The 13,617-nt window shown below is 33.1% G+C and overlaps 2 protein-coding genes across 6 annotated transcripts; one reads left to right on the top strand and one right to left on the bottom strand.

Moving 5' to 3' along the window:
* Window positions 1-283: 283 nt before the first annotated feature.
* On the bottom strand, window positions 284-7,529 carry LOC130449106 (ATP-dependent helicase brm-like). Of its 4 annotated transcripts, none has more exons than XM_056786784.1 (17): window positions 7,046-7,529; window positions 6,421-6,781; window positions 6,112-6,363; window positions 5,816-6,053; window positions 5,550-5,755; window positions 4,896-5,496; window positions 4,426-4,840; window positions 4,076-4,368; window positions 3,768-3,945; window positions 3,467-3,709; window positions 3,041-3,408; window positions 2,625-2,940; window positions 2,332-2,565; window positions 1,976-2,269; window positions 1,698-1,909; window positions 1,516-1,642; window positions 284-1,387 (listed from the first exon to the last, which is right to left on the bottom strand). In XM_056786784.1, exons 2-17 carry the CDS (start codon window positions 6,734-6,736, stop codon window positions 1,091-1,093), a joined length of 4,590 nt encoding a protein of 1,529 aa, XP_056642762.1. In that variant the 5' UTR covers window positions 6,737-6,781; window positions 7,046-7,529; the 3' UTR covers window positions 284-1,090. The 4 variants fall into 4 exon arrangements, with proteins under 4 accessions (XP_056642762.1, XP_056642763.1, XP_056642765.1 ...); XM_056786785.1 differs by having other exon boundaries at window positions 6,421-6,771; window positions 7,046-7,303; XM_056786787.1 differs by having other exon boundaries at window positions 6,115-6,363; window positions 7,046-7,283.
* LOC130449107 (ATP-dependent helicase brm-like) lies at window positions 7,254-13,525 on the top strand. 2 transcript variants are annotated; one of them, XM_056786789.1, is made up of 16 exons: window positions 7,254-7,360; window positions 7,732-7,862; window positions 7,970-8,183; window positions 8,306-8,433; window positions 8,493-8,764; window positions 8,825-9,153; window positions 9,225-9,932; window positions 10,001-10,178; window positions 10,253-10,495; window positions 10,552-10,925; window positions 11,003-11,318; window positions 11,411-11,644; window positions 11,703-11,984; window positions 12,091-12,290; window positions 12,352-12,478; window positions 12,713-13,525. In XM_056786789.1, exons 2-16 carry the CDS (start codon window positions 7,745-7,747, stop codon window positions 13,046-13,048), a joined length of 4,059 nt encoding a protein of 1,352 aa, XP_056642767.1. In that variant the 5' UTR covers window positions 7,254-7,360; window positions 7,732-7,744; the 3' UTR covers window positions 13,049-13,525. The 2 variants fall into 2 exon arrangements, with proteins under 2 accessions (XP_056642767.1, XP_056642766.1); XM_056786788.1 differs by lacking the exon at window positions 7,254-7,360 and adding an exon at window positions 7,537-7,670.
* The last annotated feature ends 92 nt before the right edge of the window (window positions 13,526-13,617 follow it).

Raw genomic sequence — 13,617 nt, 5'->3', positions numbered from 1 at the left:
TGCAATAAATGTTACAATAAATGTTATTACATTAAATTGCATTTTTTTTAATAATCATTTCACCTTCGAATTCCTCTAGATTAAGATTGAATACTGTTACGAACTCGCCCATGACATTGCCAGTGAAGCCGGTCTTAATCGGTTATGATTGAAGAGTCTGAAATTTGATGAATTCTTTAATGTTTTCATACTTTATTTGTTTTAAGATACAAATTCTTGTTTATTTAACAGAGAGGTCAGAATTTTTTATATTATTAGATGTGGAGAGAAATGAAGCAAATCGTTTGTTGCATACAGCGATTTATTTCTTGTTCTAAACCTTAATCACAAAATAGTATATCCCTGTATATAATGCGATAAATTAAATTATTTTCAAGTTGATACTTATTAGAGTACATTTATTTCTTTTAATACGTATATTTTTACAAATAAAGAGAAAACATCTAGATAATTGAGTGAAGCGGCTAATTATTTGTTTAAAATTCAATATAAATAATGTACACATCATTTATTTAACACTAAAAAAAATCCTTATTCAAATTGAATGTGTGAAAATGATATTAATTTTTTATAGTCATCAGTTTTCAAAAAATCCCGAAAAAAAGTAAAAATAAATCATTCTAGTTGAAATTATTTTTTTATGTCTCAAAACAGATGCTTGAAGTGGCCATTTAACTTATGGAGCTAAAGAAAGAACAAACATTGGTTATTTGACACTAAACAAATAGAATTTGCATTTAAATTGAAAAAAATTATAATTAAAATTAGTTAATCAAAAGTATTTTTTTTATTGAATAAAATTATTGTGGAAATTGCCAACTTTGATAAAAATTACATTGATTAAAATAAGAGTTTTATTTTAATAATAGAATTGCCAAATAACAAAGTATTTCGAGAGAATGCAAGAAAAGAAATTAATGATTTGAAACTAAGATGTTTTTCCTTAACACAAAATCAAATAATCCATCCTTCGTTAAAAAAAAAAAATAGAAAATAAAGTACTTTATGAACAATGCAATATTCATCTATTTCAGGTAATAATCCTTTTAACTACGTGTGCACATATTCAACTATTCTTCTAAGTATATTTTCAGTCATCATCGTCGTCGTCGTCAGAAACGTATTTCTTGACTATTCTTCTTGGTCTTCCGGGTCGTCTTTTACCTTTAACTGGTTTGTTTTTGCTCTTATTAATTTCACTGTCGGAATTGTTTTCATCTTTATCGTCGTCCGAATCAGCAGACGCTTCTACTTTTTGTTTTGCACTAGAAAACACAGATTGCAAAACGATACTATCTTCGTGGATCATAGACGCTTCTTCATTATAAATCTGAGCATTTTGACAAAGCAACATAAAATCGCGTTCCAAATCGGAGAAATCGGAATACTACAAGAAAAACAAAATAATTTATTAGATTAGAATAATATTAATTTCAAATATATAAAATAGAATGATATTTAAATTGAATAATTTCTTTGGTAATTAGATTGTATCATTATAAATGACTCGCTTACCTTTCCATCTTCTATGAAATTCAAAATTTTTGTTATATCCATTGGCTTTTTAATGATTGTGTAATAGTCTGGATATTCTTTTCTTGGTGGAAGTTTTATGAATTGATCACTTAATTGTCGACCGTCCCTGAAAAAAAAAATATTTGTAAATATAATTTCATAATTTTTATAATAATGTTTACCTATCTTTGTAATTGGTAACGATGTTCATTAATTTTCTCATCTTTCTCTTCAACCTAGCTTCAATTTGGCTTTGAGGTAGTTTACGTCTCCTTGTACTACTCGTCCCTTCGTCATCTGAATCGTCTCGCTTTTTCCTCTTTCTACCTCTCTTCTTTTTCAATTCTTTCTCCTCTTCTTCGTCATCATCGTAATCGCCGTCTTCGTCGATAGCCTGAAAAATAAAAAACAGAATTTAAGTTTAAATATAATTAATAATAAAATGTATATATTTTCTCACTTTTAGCCATTCTTTTTCTGTTAAACTATCAGCATAATCGACTTCTTTCCTTTGTCGTGTTCCTCTTCCCAATAATACTTCGGTATAATCATCTCCCCAATTACTTTCGTCATCGTCAGGTTTCGTTAACCAATCGGGAAGTTCACTTTCTTGTATTAAACGAGATTTCTTGTGCACGCCCAACTTTTCCTCTTCTTCCTTCCTTTCCAAATCCATTTTTTGGAACAACTGGAACTCCTCTTCGGTTCTTGCTATCATTTGGTTCACTGTTTCATCGTCTGGCACTTCGTTTTCCTAAAAAAAAAAGTGAACGGATCATTAGAAATACTTCATACCTACTAAATCTATCAATTTACCTCTTCTTCGTCACTACCATCATTGTGTAAAATACTTTGTAGAAACTGTTGTCGTTCGGATCCCGTCGATTTTTGATCGAACATACCGGCTTGAATAACTTTTTCGTCCATAGTAAGTTTATATTTGGCGGCGGCCAATATACGTTCTTCTACAGAGTTAACTGTCATCAAACGCAAAACTCTAACTTCGTTTTGTTGACCTATACGATGGGCACGATCTTGGGCTTGTAAATCCTAATCAAATAAATTTTTGTAAACACTGTATAATGTATGGAGTTACAAGTTTTTTTTACCTGATGTGGATTCCAATCGGAATCGAATATAATGACTGTATCTGCACTTTGCAAATTCAAACCTAAGCCACCGGCTCTCGTAGATAATAAGAACAAGAAATATTCGCTGTTTTTATCATTGAATTTAGTAAGAAGATCAGCTCGATCTTCCGCTTTTACAGTACCATCTAATCGAAGGTATTTGAAGCCTCTCCAATTGAAATAATCTTCCATTATGGTCATTAATTGAGTCATCTGACAGAAAAGTAGCACTCGGTGATTCGTAGCTTTTAATTTGGGTAAAATTCTATCCAACAATTCAAATTTTCCTGATACTCTAAAACGTACCGATTCATATAATATGTTAGACAAATGAAACGGAAGCACTAACACTATGTTTCCACAAATATTTTAAAAAATATAAAAAGTTTTTGTACCTGTAAGTGTCAGGGCCAGAAACAACACCACCGGCGATACCGACATGATCACAGTATTTCTCTTCGATATTAGGAAACATGAATGGATGATTACACAATTTTCTCAGTTGCATAATGGTATTCATGAGAGCCTTTGAGCCTCTACCTTTAGAACCTTTCTCTGATCCATCAGTAAGTAACACACCTTTTGTCTGCATATGTAGATATAGCACTTTTTGCAAACCAGACATGTCACATTTTATTATATATTCCACTTTATCGGGAAGCTGTGACTCTACTTCTTTTTTCAACCGTCTCAATAGAAACGGTCTAAGAACTTTGTGAAGACGTCGAATGATCAGAATAGTTTCTTCCTCGTTCAACTCAACCTAACATAAACACGAATAATACATTTCAAATGGAAATATAAAAAGGATTCGAATTTACCTTTTCTCCTGTAGTTGCAAAAGGAGCGTTGAACCATTGTTCGAATGTAGAACAACTTTTGAATATAGAAGGCAACAAAAAATTAAGTAAAGCCCATAATTCTGGCAATTTATTTTGTAGTGGAGTACCAGTTAAAAGTAATCTGTATGGGGCTAAATAATGGGTATTCAAAACTTGTGTCAATTTACAATGATGATTTTTCATACGATGACCTTCATCTATGATCATATATTTGAAAGGTATCTGAAAAGAAAAAAGTTAAGATCTACATTTTTCGTTTACTTTTTATTGTTTTTTGTACCTTTGCCAAGACACTTTTGTCTTTGATGATGTATTCATAGGTGGTTAACAGAACATTAAACTTAGCTGCTTTCAATTGACTCTGGATTACTTTTCTCATACCTGGGGAGCCTTTGTAAGATATTACAACAACAGATGGTGCCCATTTTTGGAATTCTAGCATCCAATTCGAAAGTGTGCTAAAAATATATATATATCTAATGAATTTTTTTATCTATAAGTATTCACAAAAAGTTTTCTATTTCAAATAACTAGCAATAAATATCAATATTCACAAAACCACAAGGCGTTTTACTATTTTCTACTTACGACAAAGGTACTATAATCAAAAAGGGACCATTCAATTTCTTTTTTTCCATCAAGTGTGTCAATAAACCAATAGTCTGTATAGTTTTTCCCAAACCCATTTCATCTGCCAATATTCCATTTAGATTGTTGTTATACAATGAAACCATCCATTCCAAACCCTTGATTTGGTATTCTTTTAGTTGACCATTTACCATAATAGATGCCTGTTCCGTTACCACTTCATGAACAGTGTGGGCGATACTATAGTAAGTTTGTTCTTCTTTAGTGTTCTTATGATATTCATCGTCTTCTGCCTAAAATTAGAAATTGTTATAATAAAAATTTATCAATTCTTCGAATAAATAACCAACCTTAGCTTTTTTAATAACTTCCTTAGCATCAACATCCTTATTTTCATCATATGTTTCATCATCTCTCTTCTCGCCATCTTCATCTTCATCATCTGTATCAACCATTTCCCAGCCTGGATGTTGTTGCAACCATTCTTGTACTTGTCTGAAAGTAGGGGCAGCTTCTCTTGATAATTTTTTACCGGTTGCAGTTTCTAAAACTGTCACTCTTCTATCAGGTTGTTGCATCCTTTGTTGTTTCTTTTTTCGCTTTTCTTCTTCCTTTTTCTTATTTGCTTGATCTAATTTGTGCTGTTTTACCATTTCTGTGAGATTAGTTATATATTCATCGGTTTGTGACAATAAAAATGCAAGACGTTTGTCTTTCTTTTGATCAATTAATTTTCTGTAACCTTCTTCATCTTCGGCCATCAATCTAAAATTATAGAATGAAATAATTTATATAATAGTTAATATAACATTTTATTTACCTCAACATACGCTCTTTCTCTCTCCTCTCGGCTTCTTTCTTTTGTTCTCTTTCAGCATTAGCATGATAGTTAATAACAGCTTTGTTAATTTTAGCCAGCTTAGCTTGATTCTGTTTGTGGAACTCTTTAAATTCTTTGCCATTATTTAACACGGCATTCAAAAATTCTTGATTCTTTTGCCTTCTCTTCCTTTCTGCCTCCAATTTCTGCTGCTTTTCTAATTTCTCTGTTGCTCTTGATTCTCTTAGTCCTTGGCGTTTTGTTCTTTTATATGTTTTGAAATTAACTGCCGTTTCCAATGTGACATCCCTCCTTATGCAATTCAATATCTCACTTCTTAATTGTCTTTGGAAGTTCAGGCACCTCAAAGCTCTAAGTTCTATTTGAGCTTGCATTTTCACTTTTTCTGAGAGATTGCTGGGTAGATTGCTAACTTGTTCTATTCTAGCAGCTATTCTAAAAGCAACTCTGCTCTCTCTTTCTTGAAGCAAGACCAGCGGATCAATTCCACTTGGTTTGGGCATTGTAGTAAAACGTGTCTGCTTATTAGGAACCAACTGACTGTTTTGTGCTCTTTGCTGGTTCGAACTATTTTGGGCACCTATTAAAATATTTTACATCATCAATATAATAATAAATTTAATTTCAATTTACCTTGTGTCCCACCAGGAACTGAAGGAGCACCTTCTACAGTATTGTCTCCGGACACTGGTGGTTGCTCTCCAGTCGGTGCTGTACTTCCTGCTTGTGGCTGAAATGGGCTAGAAGGGGGTGTTGGAAACTGAGGTGACCCGTCAGGTCTCTTACCTTGTAATCCTAACATTATAGAATGCGGTATAGGCTGATTTCTTGCCAAATATCTAAAAAGAAAATATAATGTATAAATGCTTTCCTCCACTTCTAACTGTTAAATTTAATACCTGTATGCCATTATTTGATTTCTTAACTGATTCATTTGTAACGTTGTTAAAACACCATTACCACTTCCCGGATTTGATCTAGCCCGTAATGCAAGTAACTGTGAATATCTCTGATCATCCTGTAAGCCTTTTTCTTCCATAGTATCAATAGCTTTTTGTAAAGCATGTAAATTATCCGCATTTCTACCTTGAAGTGGTTGTCCTGGCTGATTTGGAGGGCCTTGTGGCATTGGATGACCTAGAATTTATATAAATGTTATATAAATATAATGAATGAATGAATGAGACCTTCTCACCACCAGGATAATGACCAGGATGCATTCCACCAGAAGGAGGAATATGTCCAGGAGGTTGTGGATGGGTCTGATGTCCAGGTGGTACATGCCCTGGAGGAGGTATATGTCCTGGTGGAGGTACATGACCTTGTGGAGGCGCATGTCCTTGAGGTGGCGCATGTCCTTGAGGTGGCGCATGTCCTTGAGGTGGTACATGTCCTTGAGGTGGGACATGTCCCTGAGGAGGAATATGCCCTTGTGGTGGACCATGACCTTAAAAGAATAGACAACTGAAGATGATATAACTACATACTTGTTCCTAATTTGTACCTTGTGGAGGTGCATGTCCTTGTGGTGGCCCATGTCCAGGATGATTCTGAGATGGTGGTGGTGGCGTTTGTTGTGGATAACCCTGTGGGTACTGATGATGTGGTGGTCCATGCATAGGCGGATGTTCCGAGTTGGGAGGCATTTGAGAATGCCCTGGATATTGGTTTGGATATCCGGTAGGTTGTGGCGGACCTCCTTGGTACTGAGGTTGAGAAACTGGAGAAGGTGGTGCTGGACTTTGAGAGGGAGGTGGTCCCATAGGACTGGGAGCTTGTGGTGGGGGCATGGGGCTGTTTTGAGGTGATGGACTTGCCATATTGCTTATATAATACAGCTAACAAGCTTTACTCTCTAAAATAAACTTAAAGATAAAAGTTAACATTGATTTAATATCTCTATAATCTGGAAAGTTAAATTTGAGGTTATGTTTGATGTTTGAATTACATTTATTTAAGATTATATATACCCACTTACATATATATGACTTACAAACATGATTTTTTTATAAATTATCTAACTACAAGGAGTTAAAGTTCTGACTTTTCTATTTTATACGACTTTTCTATTTTATAATACTGAGTAACGTAATTGTTTATCGATATTTATAATAATATAGAAAATTTACCTCAACAATCAAGAAAGCTTGTTACAGTAGAACAAACTCTAAGGTTACGCTGGAGTCATTCTTATCTTCAATATTACCATTTTCGTTAGAGATTCGATTCTAGAACGAATTCTTCACATGAAACTAATATATGTAACATTTATGAGGAAAAGAAACAACTATCCCGAATATTTTCTAGTATATTATATATCTAGTATAAGTATTATTTGAGTTGATTAGTTGACATTACAATGACGTTTTATATTGGCGTTCTATATTAAGGCTAGTTTCCACGAGAAAATCTACGAAATGGAATATATCTGAAAATTGCAATTTGTACGAAAATACATTTTATTTAAATATTTTATTTTTGTTATTAAAATGAAATCGTGCTCTTTTACTTTAGAAGCGTAAAATTCAGCATTTCTAAAATCCAAGAATTTTTGGATCGAAGTTTTAATTGATTTTAGATAATGTATTCCGATCACCGCTCATTAAAAATGTCAAACGTCAGTATTACTGTATTTTGAGGCTCAGTTTTCAGATGTATGAAAAGAAGAGTGAAATTTTATCGGATTTGTTATTAACTTTTTTACATGCACACATTAAATGAAAACGTAAAGCGGGAGAATTCGGTTTATTTTCTGTACTTATTAATGAACTGTTTAAATAGAAAAAAAATATTTTTACTGATTCAAAACTTTCAGGTGATTATTTAAAATGGCTAGTACTTCATTAATGCCTAAAGGGGTTATATCAATTAATGGCAAAAGTGGTAACTCACTTGTTTCTCAACCTAAACAAGATATTAATCCATCTTCATCAAATAATATTCAAGGTATGGTATGAGATATAGCGCTGTTTGTATGAAATATCTTTAGGTATACAGTATGAATTTCATTCACAATTTAGTATGCAAAACTTTTATTTTTCCATTGAATTTAGATACAAAATCGGATGAGACATTAACTCAAGAGAAAAACAATGTAGCCGCCTTGCAGAAAGCCATTGTTGCCATGGAAGAAAAGGGTCTTCAAGCAGATCCAAGATATTCTCAGTTATTAGCTCTAAAGGCCAGGGTTTCGGGCATAGGAGATACAAACTCTATTTTATCCACAAATCAAATGAAACAACTTAGAAGCCAAATTATGGCCTACAGGTAATAAAATTTTAAGTGGAATGGTATTATTTCCTAAAATTATTTTATCTTAATGACCTACATTCAAAATTTTTATGCGAATTAAGTATAACCCATTACAATATTTTTTCAATTTAATCTAGATGTTTAGCAAGAAATCAACCAGTTCCTTCTTCAATAGTTGTGGGATTAAATAGCCATGGACCGGAAAAACTAAATCATATCCAAGAACTTCAAAAAAAATCAGATATAACAAAAAGTGGGCAAACAGGTAGGTACTCCTGTATACAAAAATCATCTTTTGTTCAGATATCATTAAATTCATTTCAGATACTCAACTTGTTCAAAACCAACAGAAACCTTCTGATTCAGAATTATCTGTTAAGCAAGAAATTTCACTGACCACATTAACAAAACCTCACACTATAGATCCAGTAGTTCTATTACAAGAGAGGGAAAACAGAGTTGCTGCTCGTATTGCAGCACGTATTGAACAAGTTAGCAATCTACCAACAGACATGTCTGATAAATTACGTATACAGGCACAAATTGAATTGAGAGCATTGAGATGTCTCAATCTTCAGAGACAACTTCGCAATGAGGTAATCCAAATTTCCTTTTTATATTTTAGATAGATAATTTTATCATTTCGAATATTTTAGGTTTTGAGTTGCGTTCGAAGGGATACTACTTTGGAAACAGCAGTTAATGTTAAAGCTTTTAAAAGGACAAAACGTCAAGGATTGCGAGAAGCTAGAGCCACTGAAAAATTGGAAAAGCAACAGAAGTTGGAAGCTGAAAGAAAGAAACGGCAGAAAAATCAAGAATTTTTAAATAATGTCTTGACACATGCGAAAGAGTTTAAAGAATTTCATAGGCAGAACCAAACGAAAATATCTAAACTCAATAAAGCCATTATGACTTATCATGCTAATGCAGAGAGGGAACAAAAGAAGGAACAAGAAAGAAGAGAAAAGGAGCGAATGAAGAAGTATGTATATTTATACTACTTGAAATGTTTTTATACAAACTGTTGTTCAACTAATAAATTTTTATGTTTAGATTGATGGCTGAAGATGAAGAAGGTTACAGACAACTCATTGATCAAAAGAAAGACAAACGTTTGGCTTTCTTATTGTCTCAGACGGATGAATACATCAGTAATCTTACGGAGATGGTGAAACAACACAAAATTGAACAAAATAATAAGAAAAAAGAGGAAGAGCGACGCAAACGGAGACAGGAAAAACTACAACAGCCAGATAGAAAAGTTACAGTCATTGAAATTGCCACTGGAAATAAAGTTAGTGGAGAAAATGCACCAACAGTTAAGGATCTACCAGAATGGTTGCAACAACATCCTGGTTGGGAAATGGTTGATTCTGAAGATGAAGAGGAAAGTGATGAAGAAAGAGGCGAAGATGATTATGATGAAAATAAAGAAATCGATGCTAAAGAAGTTATCGAAAAAGCAAAAGTTGAAGATGATGAGTACCATAAAAATACAACTGAAGAACAAACCTACTATGGCATAGCTCATACAGTAAGTGAAACTGTTACATCACAAGCATCAATTATGGTGAATGGTCAACTAAAAGAATACCAAATCAAGGGTTTGGAATGGATGGTTTCGCTGTATAACAATAATCTAAATGGAATATTGGCTGATGAAATGGGTTTAGGAAAAACTATTCAAACCATTGCCCTTATAACTTATTTGATGGAAAGGAAAAAAGTGAATGGACCATTTTTGATAATTGTGCCATTGTCGTAAGTGAACATTATATAAAACTTGAACAGTCTATTTTTATGTATACCCATTCATTTATTCGTTCTAGAACTATTTCAAATTGGATGTTGGAATTTGAAAAATGGGCTCCAACAGTTGTAGTCGTTTCTTATAAGGGATCACCTTGTACAAGAAAGTTGATACAAAGTCAAATGAAATCTACAAAATTCAATGTTCTACTCACTACTTACGAATATATAATTAAAGATAAAGGTGTACTTTCTAAAGTAAGTGTTCAAATAACTGCAAATTTTCTATTTAGTTTGATCATTAACTAATTTTGGATTTTTTATTGTTTTAGGTTCCTTTCAAATATATGATCGTAGATGAAGGGCACCGTATGAAGAATCATCATTGCAAATTGACTCAAACATTGAATACACATTACATGGCACCCTATCGTTTACTTTTAACAGGTACTCCATTGCAGAATAAATTACCAGAATTGTGGGCGCTGTTAAATTTCTTACTACCGTCCATATTTAAGAGTTGCTCTACGTTTGAACAATGGTTCAATGCTCCATTCGCTACTACTGGTGAAAAGGTGAATTTTTGCATAGATAAAAGTTGATTGCTATTCAAATGTTTCATTTGTATTAGGTGGAATTGAACGAGGAAGAAACTATTCTGATCATTCGACGTCTTCATAAAGTTCTTAGACCGTTTTTATTGAGAAGGTTGAAAAAAGAAGTAGAGTCACAGCTTCCCGATAAAGTGGAATATATAATAAAATGCGAAATGTCTGGTCTACAAAAAGTTCTTTACCAGCACATGCAAAGTAGAGGAGTCTTATTAACAGACGGTTCTGAAAAGGGCGGTAGAGGTAGAGGAGGCGGAGTTAAAGCCATAATGAATACCATTATGCAGTTGAGAAAGTTATGTAATCATCCATTCATGTTTCAAGCAATCGAAGAGAAGTATTGTGATTTTGTTGGAATGGCTGGTGGTCTAACATCTGGACCCGATATCTATAGGTGATTATTTAATCAAAATACTTCTGAAAAGGAATATTTACAAGTACAAATTTGAAATTTTTTTTTATGGATTTTAGGGCGTCTGGTAAATTTGAATTATTGGAAAGAGTATTGCCGAAATTGAAGATCAGAAATCATCGTGTCCTCTTGTTCTGTCAAATGACTACTTTGATGAACATCATGGAAGATTATCTGATATGGAGAGGTTACAAATACTTGAGATTAGATGGTATGGTTAAATCCGAAGACCGGGCAGATTTACTCAAACGTTTTAACGCCAAAGATAGCGAATATTTCTTGTTCTTATTATCTACGAGAGCCGGTGGTTTAGGTTTGAATTTGCAAAGTGCAGATACAGTCATTATATTCGATTCCGATTGGAACCCTCATCAGGTGAGAGTCTTAATTATATACTGAAAGAGTCCTCACATATTTAGGGTTAGAAAATCAAATTTACAAAAAAAAAACGTATATTTTCTTTTAAGGATTTACAAGCCCAAGATCGTGCCCATCGTATAGGTCAACAAAACGAAGTTAGAGTTTTGCGTTTGATGACAGTTAACTCTGTAGAAGAACGTATATTGGCGGCCGCCAAATATAAATTAATTATGGACGAAAAGGTCATTCAAGCTGGTATGTTCGATCAAAAATCGACGGGATCCGAACGACACCAATTTCTTCAAAGTATTCTACATCATGATGGTAGCGACGAAGAGGAGGTAAGTTTAATTGTGGTTAATTTTTACATTTACATTTTTTACTTGAACAATCTTCCAGGAAAATGAAGTGCCTGACGATGAAACGGTCAATCAGATGTTGGCCAGAAACGAAGAAGAATTCCAACTTTTCCAAAAAATGGATATGGAAAGAAAGGAATTGGAAAAATTCGGTAAACCTCGATTAATACAAGAAAGTGAATTGCCAGAATGGTTGCTGAAACAAGGAGAGGAAATGGATTCTTGGGGTTTAGATGATCAAGATACAATATTAGGAAGAGGTAGTCGGCAAAGGAAGGAAGTCGATTATGCGGATAGTTTGACTGAAAAAGAATGGCTCAAAGTAAGAAATAACGTGTCTATATTTAAAACTCTATAACAATTATATTTATTATCCTTTTGTTTGTATATAGGGTACAATTATTATAGAGACATATTTTGATTTACAGGCCATCGATGAAGATGGAAATTACGAAGACGACGATGAAGAGGAGAAAGAACCAAAGAAAAAAAGAGGTAGGAAGAAAAAGAGACGAGACGAAGAAGAAGAAGCGAGTACTACGAAAAGGCGTAAAGTTCATTTAGAAGAGATAAAACTAAAGAAAAAAATGAAGATGTTGATGAATATTGTTATTAACTACAAAGATAGGTAAAATTAACCGATACGTGAATGATTTTGAGTGTTTGCTTTATTATGTTTATTCTTTTAGAGATGAAAGACAACTCAGTGATCCTTTCATTAAATTACCATCTAGGAAAGATTTGCCTGGCTATTATGCTGTTATAAAGAAACCAATTGATATTGCAAAAATTTTATCAAATATTGACGAAGGCAAAGTGAGTACGACGTTCTTAGATCGATTTGTATTAGAGCATATTATGTATTAAACTGATACACATTATCCAGGAAGTAAATAAAAAAAAAAATGTCAAGGAGCACAAATATTTCATTTATGTATAAAGTATTTTTTGTTTGGAGGATTTGGTCACGGTTTTATAGAAAAATTTCATAGTTTTCTTTTTCAATTTAGTGGCGGTCTCATCTAAATGAGTTATTTTTCTTTGTTACAGTATTACAGTATGCTAGATATGGAACGCGATTTCATGTTGCTCTGCCAAAACGCTCAACAATACAATGAGGAAGCTTCCATCATTCACGAAGATAGTATTGTTTTGCAACAAGTTTTTATGAGCGCCAAAGAAAAAATCGAAGCCGCCGGAGATATGGACTACGGTCAAGATAATACCCAAACAGAAACTGGTGAAAAGAAAGAAAAAATTAAACGTCCTCGTGGTAGACCGAGAAAAATTAGACCGCCAGAAGAAGTTCCTCCGATGCCAACACCACCCGCACCGGCGCCAGTATCACTTGTTCCGACGCCTCCGCCACAAATGGAAGAATCCTAAATAGTGATAGTTACCGATTACAATTGCTTCTACCGAAATGTTGATTGAGTAATTATAGTGTCAAAAATGTCGAATTGAAGCAACTGCGAATTCGGTTATCAAGTATCTGACTTTATATACCGAGTTTGAGACATTTTAATGAGGGAAACTTTTGAATTAGTTGCTATTTTTGTGTATAGAACTGAAAAATTATTGCGTTCTACGGAAAGTGTAAATCTGTAGCTGGAGATTACAAGTTTCAAACAGAAATTTAGTTAGGTGAAGTTAAGGTTTTGATACAAAATATATCATATGTGAAGAATATATCCAAACAAAACAAAAATAGTAAAATACTAAAGTTAATAAAACAAGTATCATTATAAAGTAAATGTTTTTCTAAATGTCCACTGATGTTTTTCTATTTTAATAACTGAACAAGTTGGAAGTTGATTTTTATTTAGGCAATGTATATCATAATATGAATTTATTTATTGTCACTTATTCTATTAGATGAAATAAGAACAAATGTAGTTCTCTTGATTGTTTTTTATTTTTAATTTTACCTTAGTGAATATGTATCTAATTGGTTG

Source organism: Diorhabda sublineata, chromosome 9, assembly GCF_026230105.1.
Source record: "Diorhabda sublineata isolate icDioSubl1.1 chromosome 9, icDioSubl1.1, whole genome shotgun sequence".
NCBI lineage: Eukaryota > Metazoa > Arthropoda > Insecta > Coleoptera > Chrysomelidae > Diorhabda > Diorhabda sublineata.
Note: the sequence above shows the minus strand (reverse complement) of the source record. Positions and strands in the feature narration are given on the sequence as shown.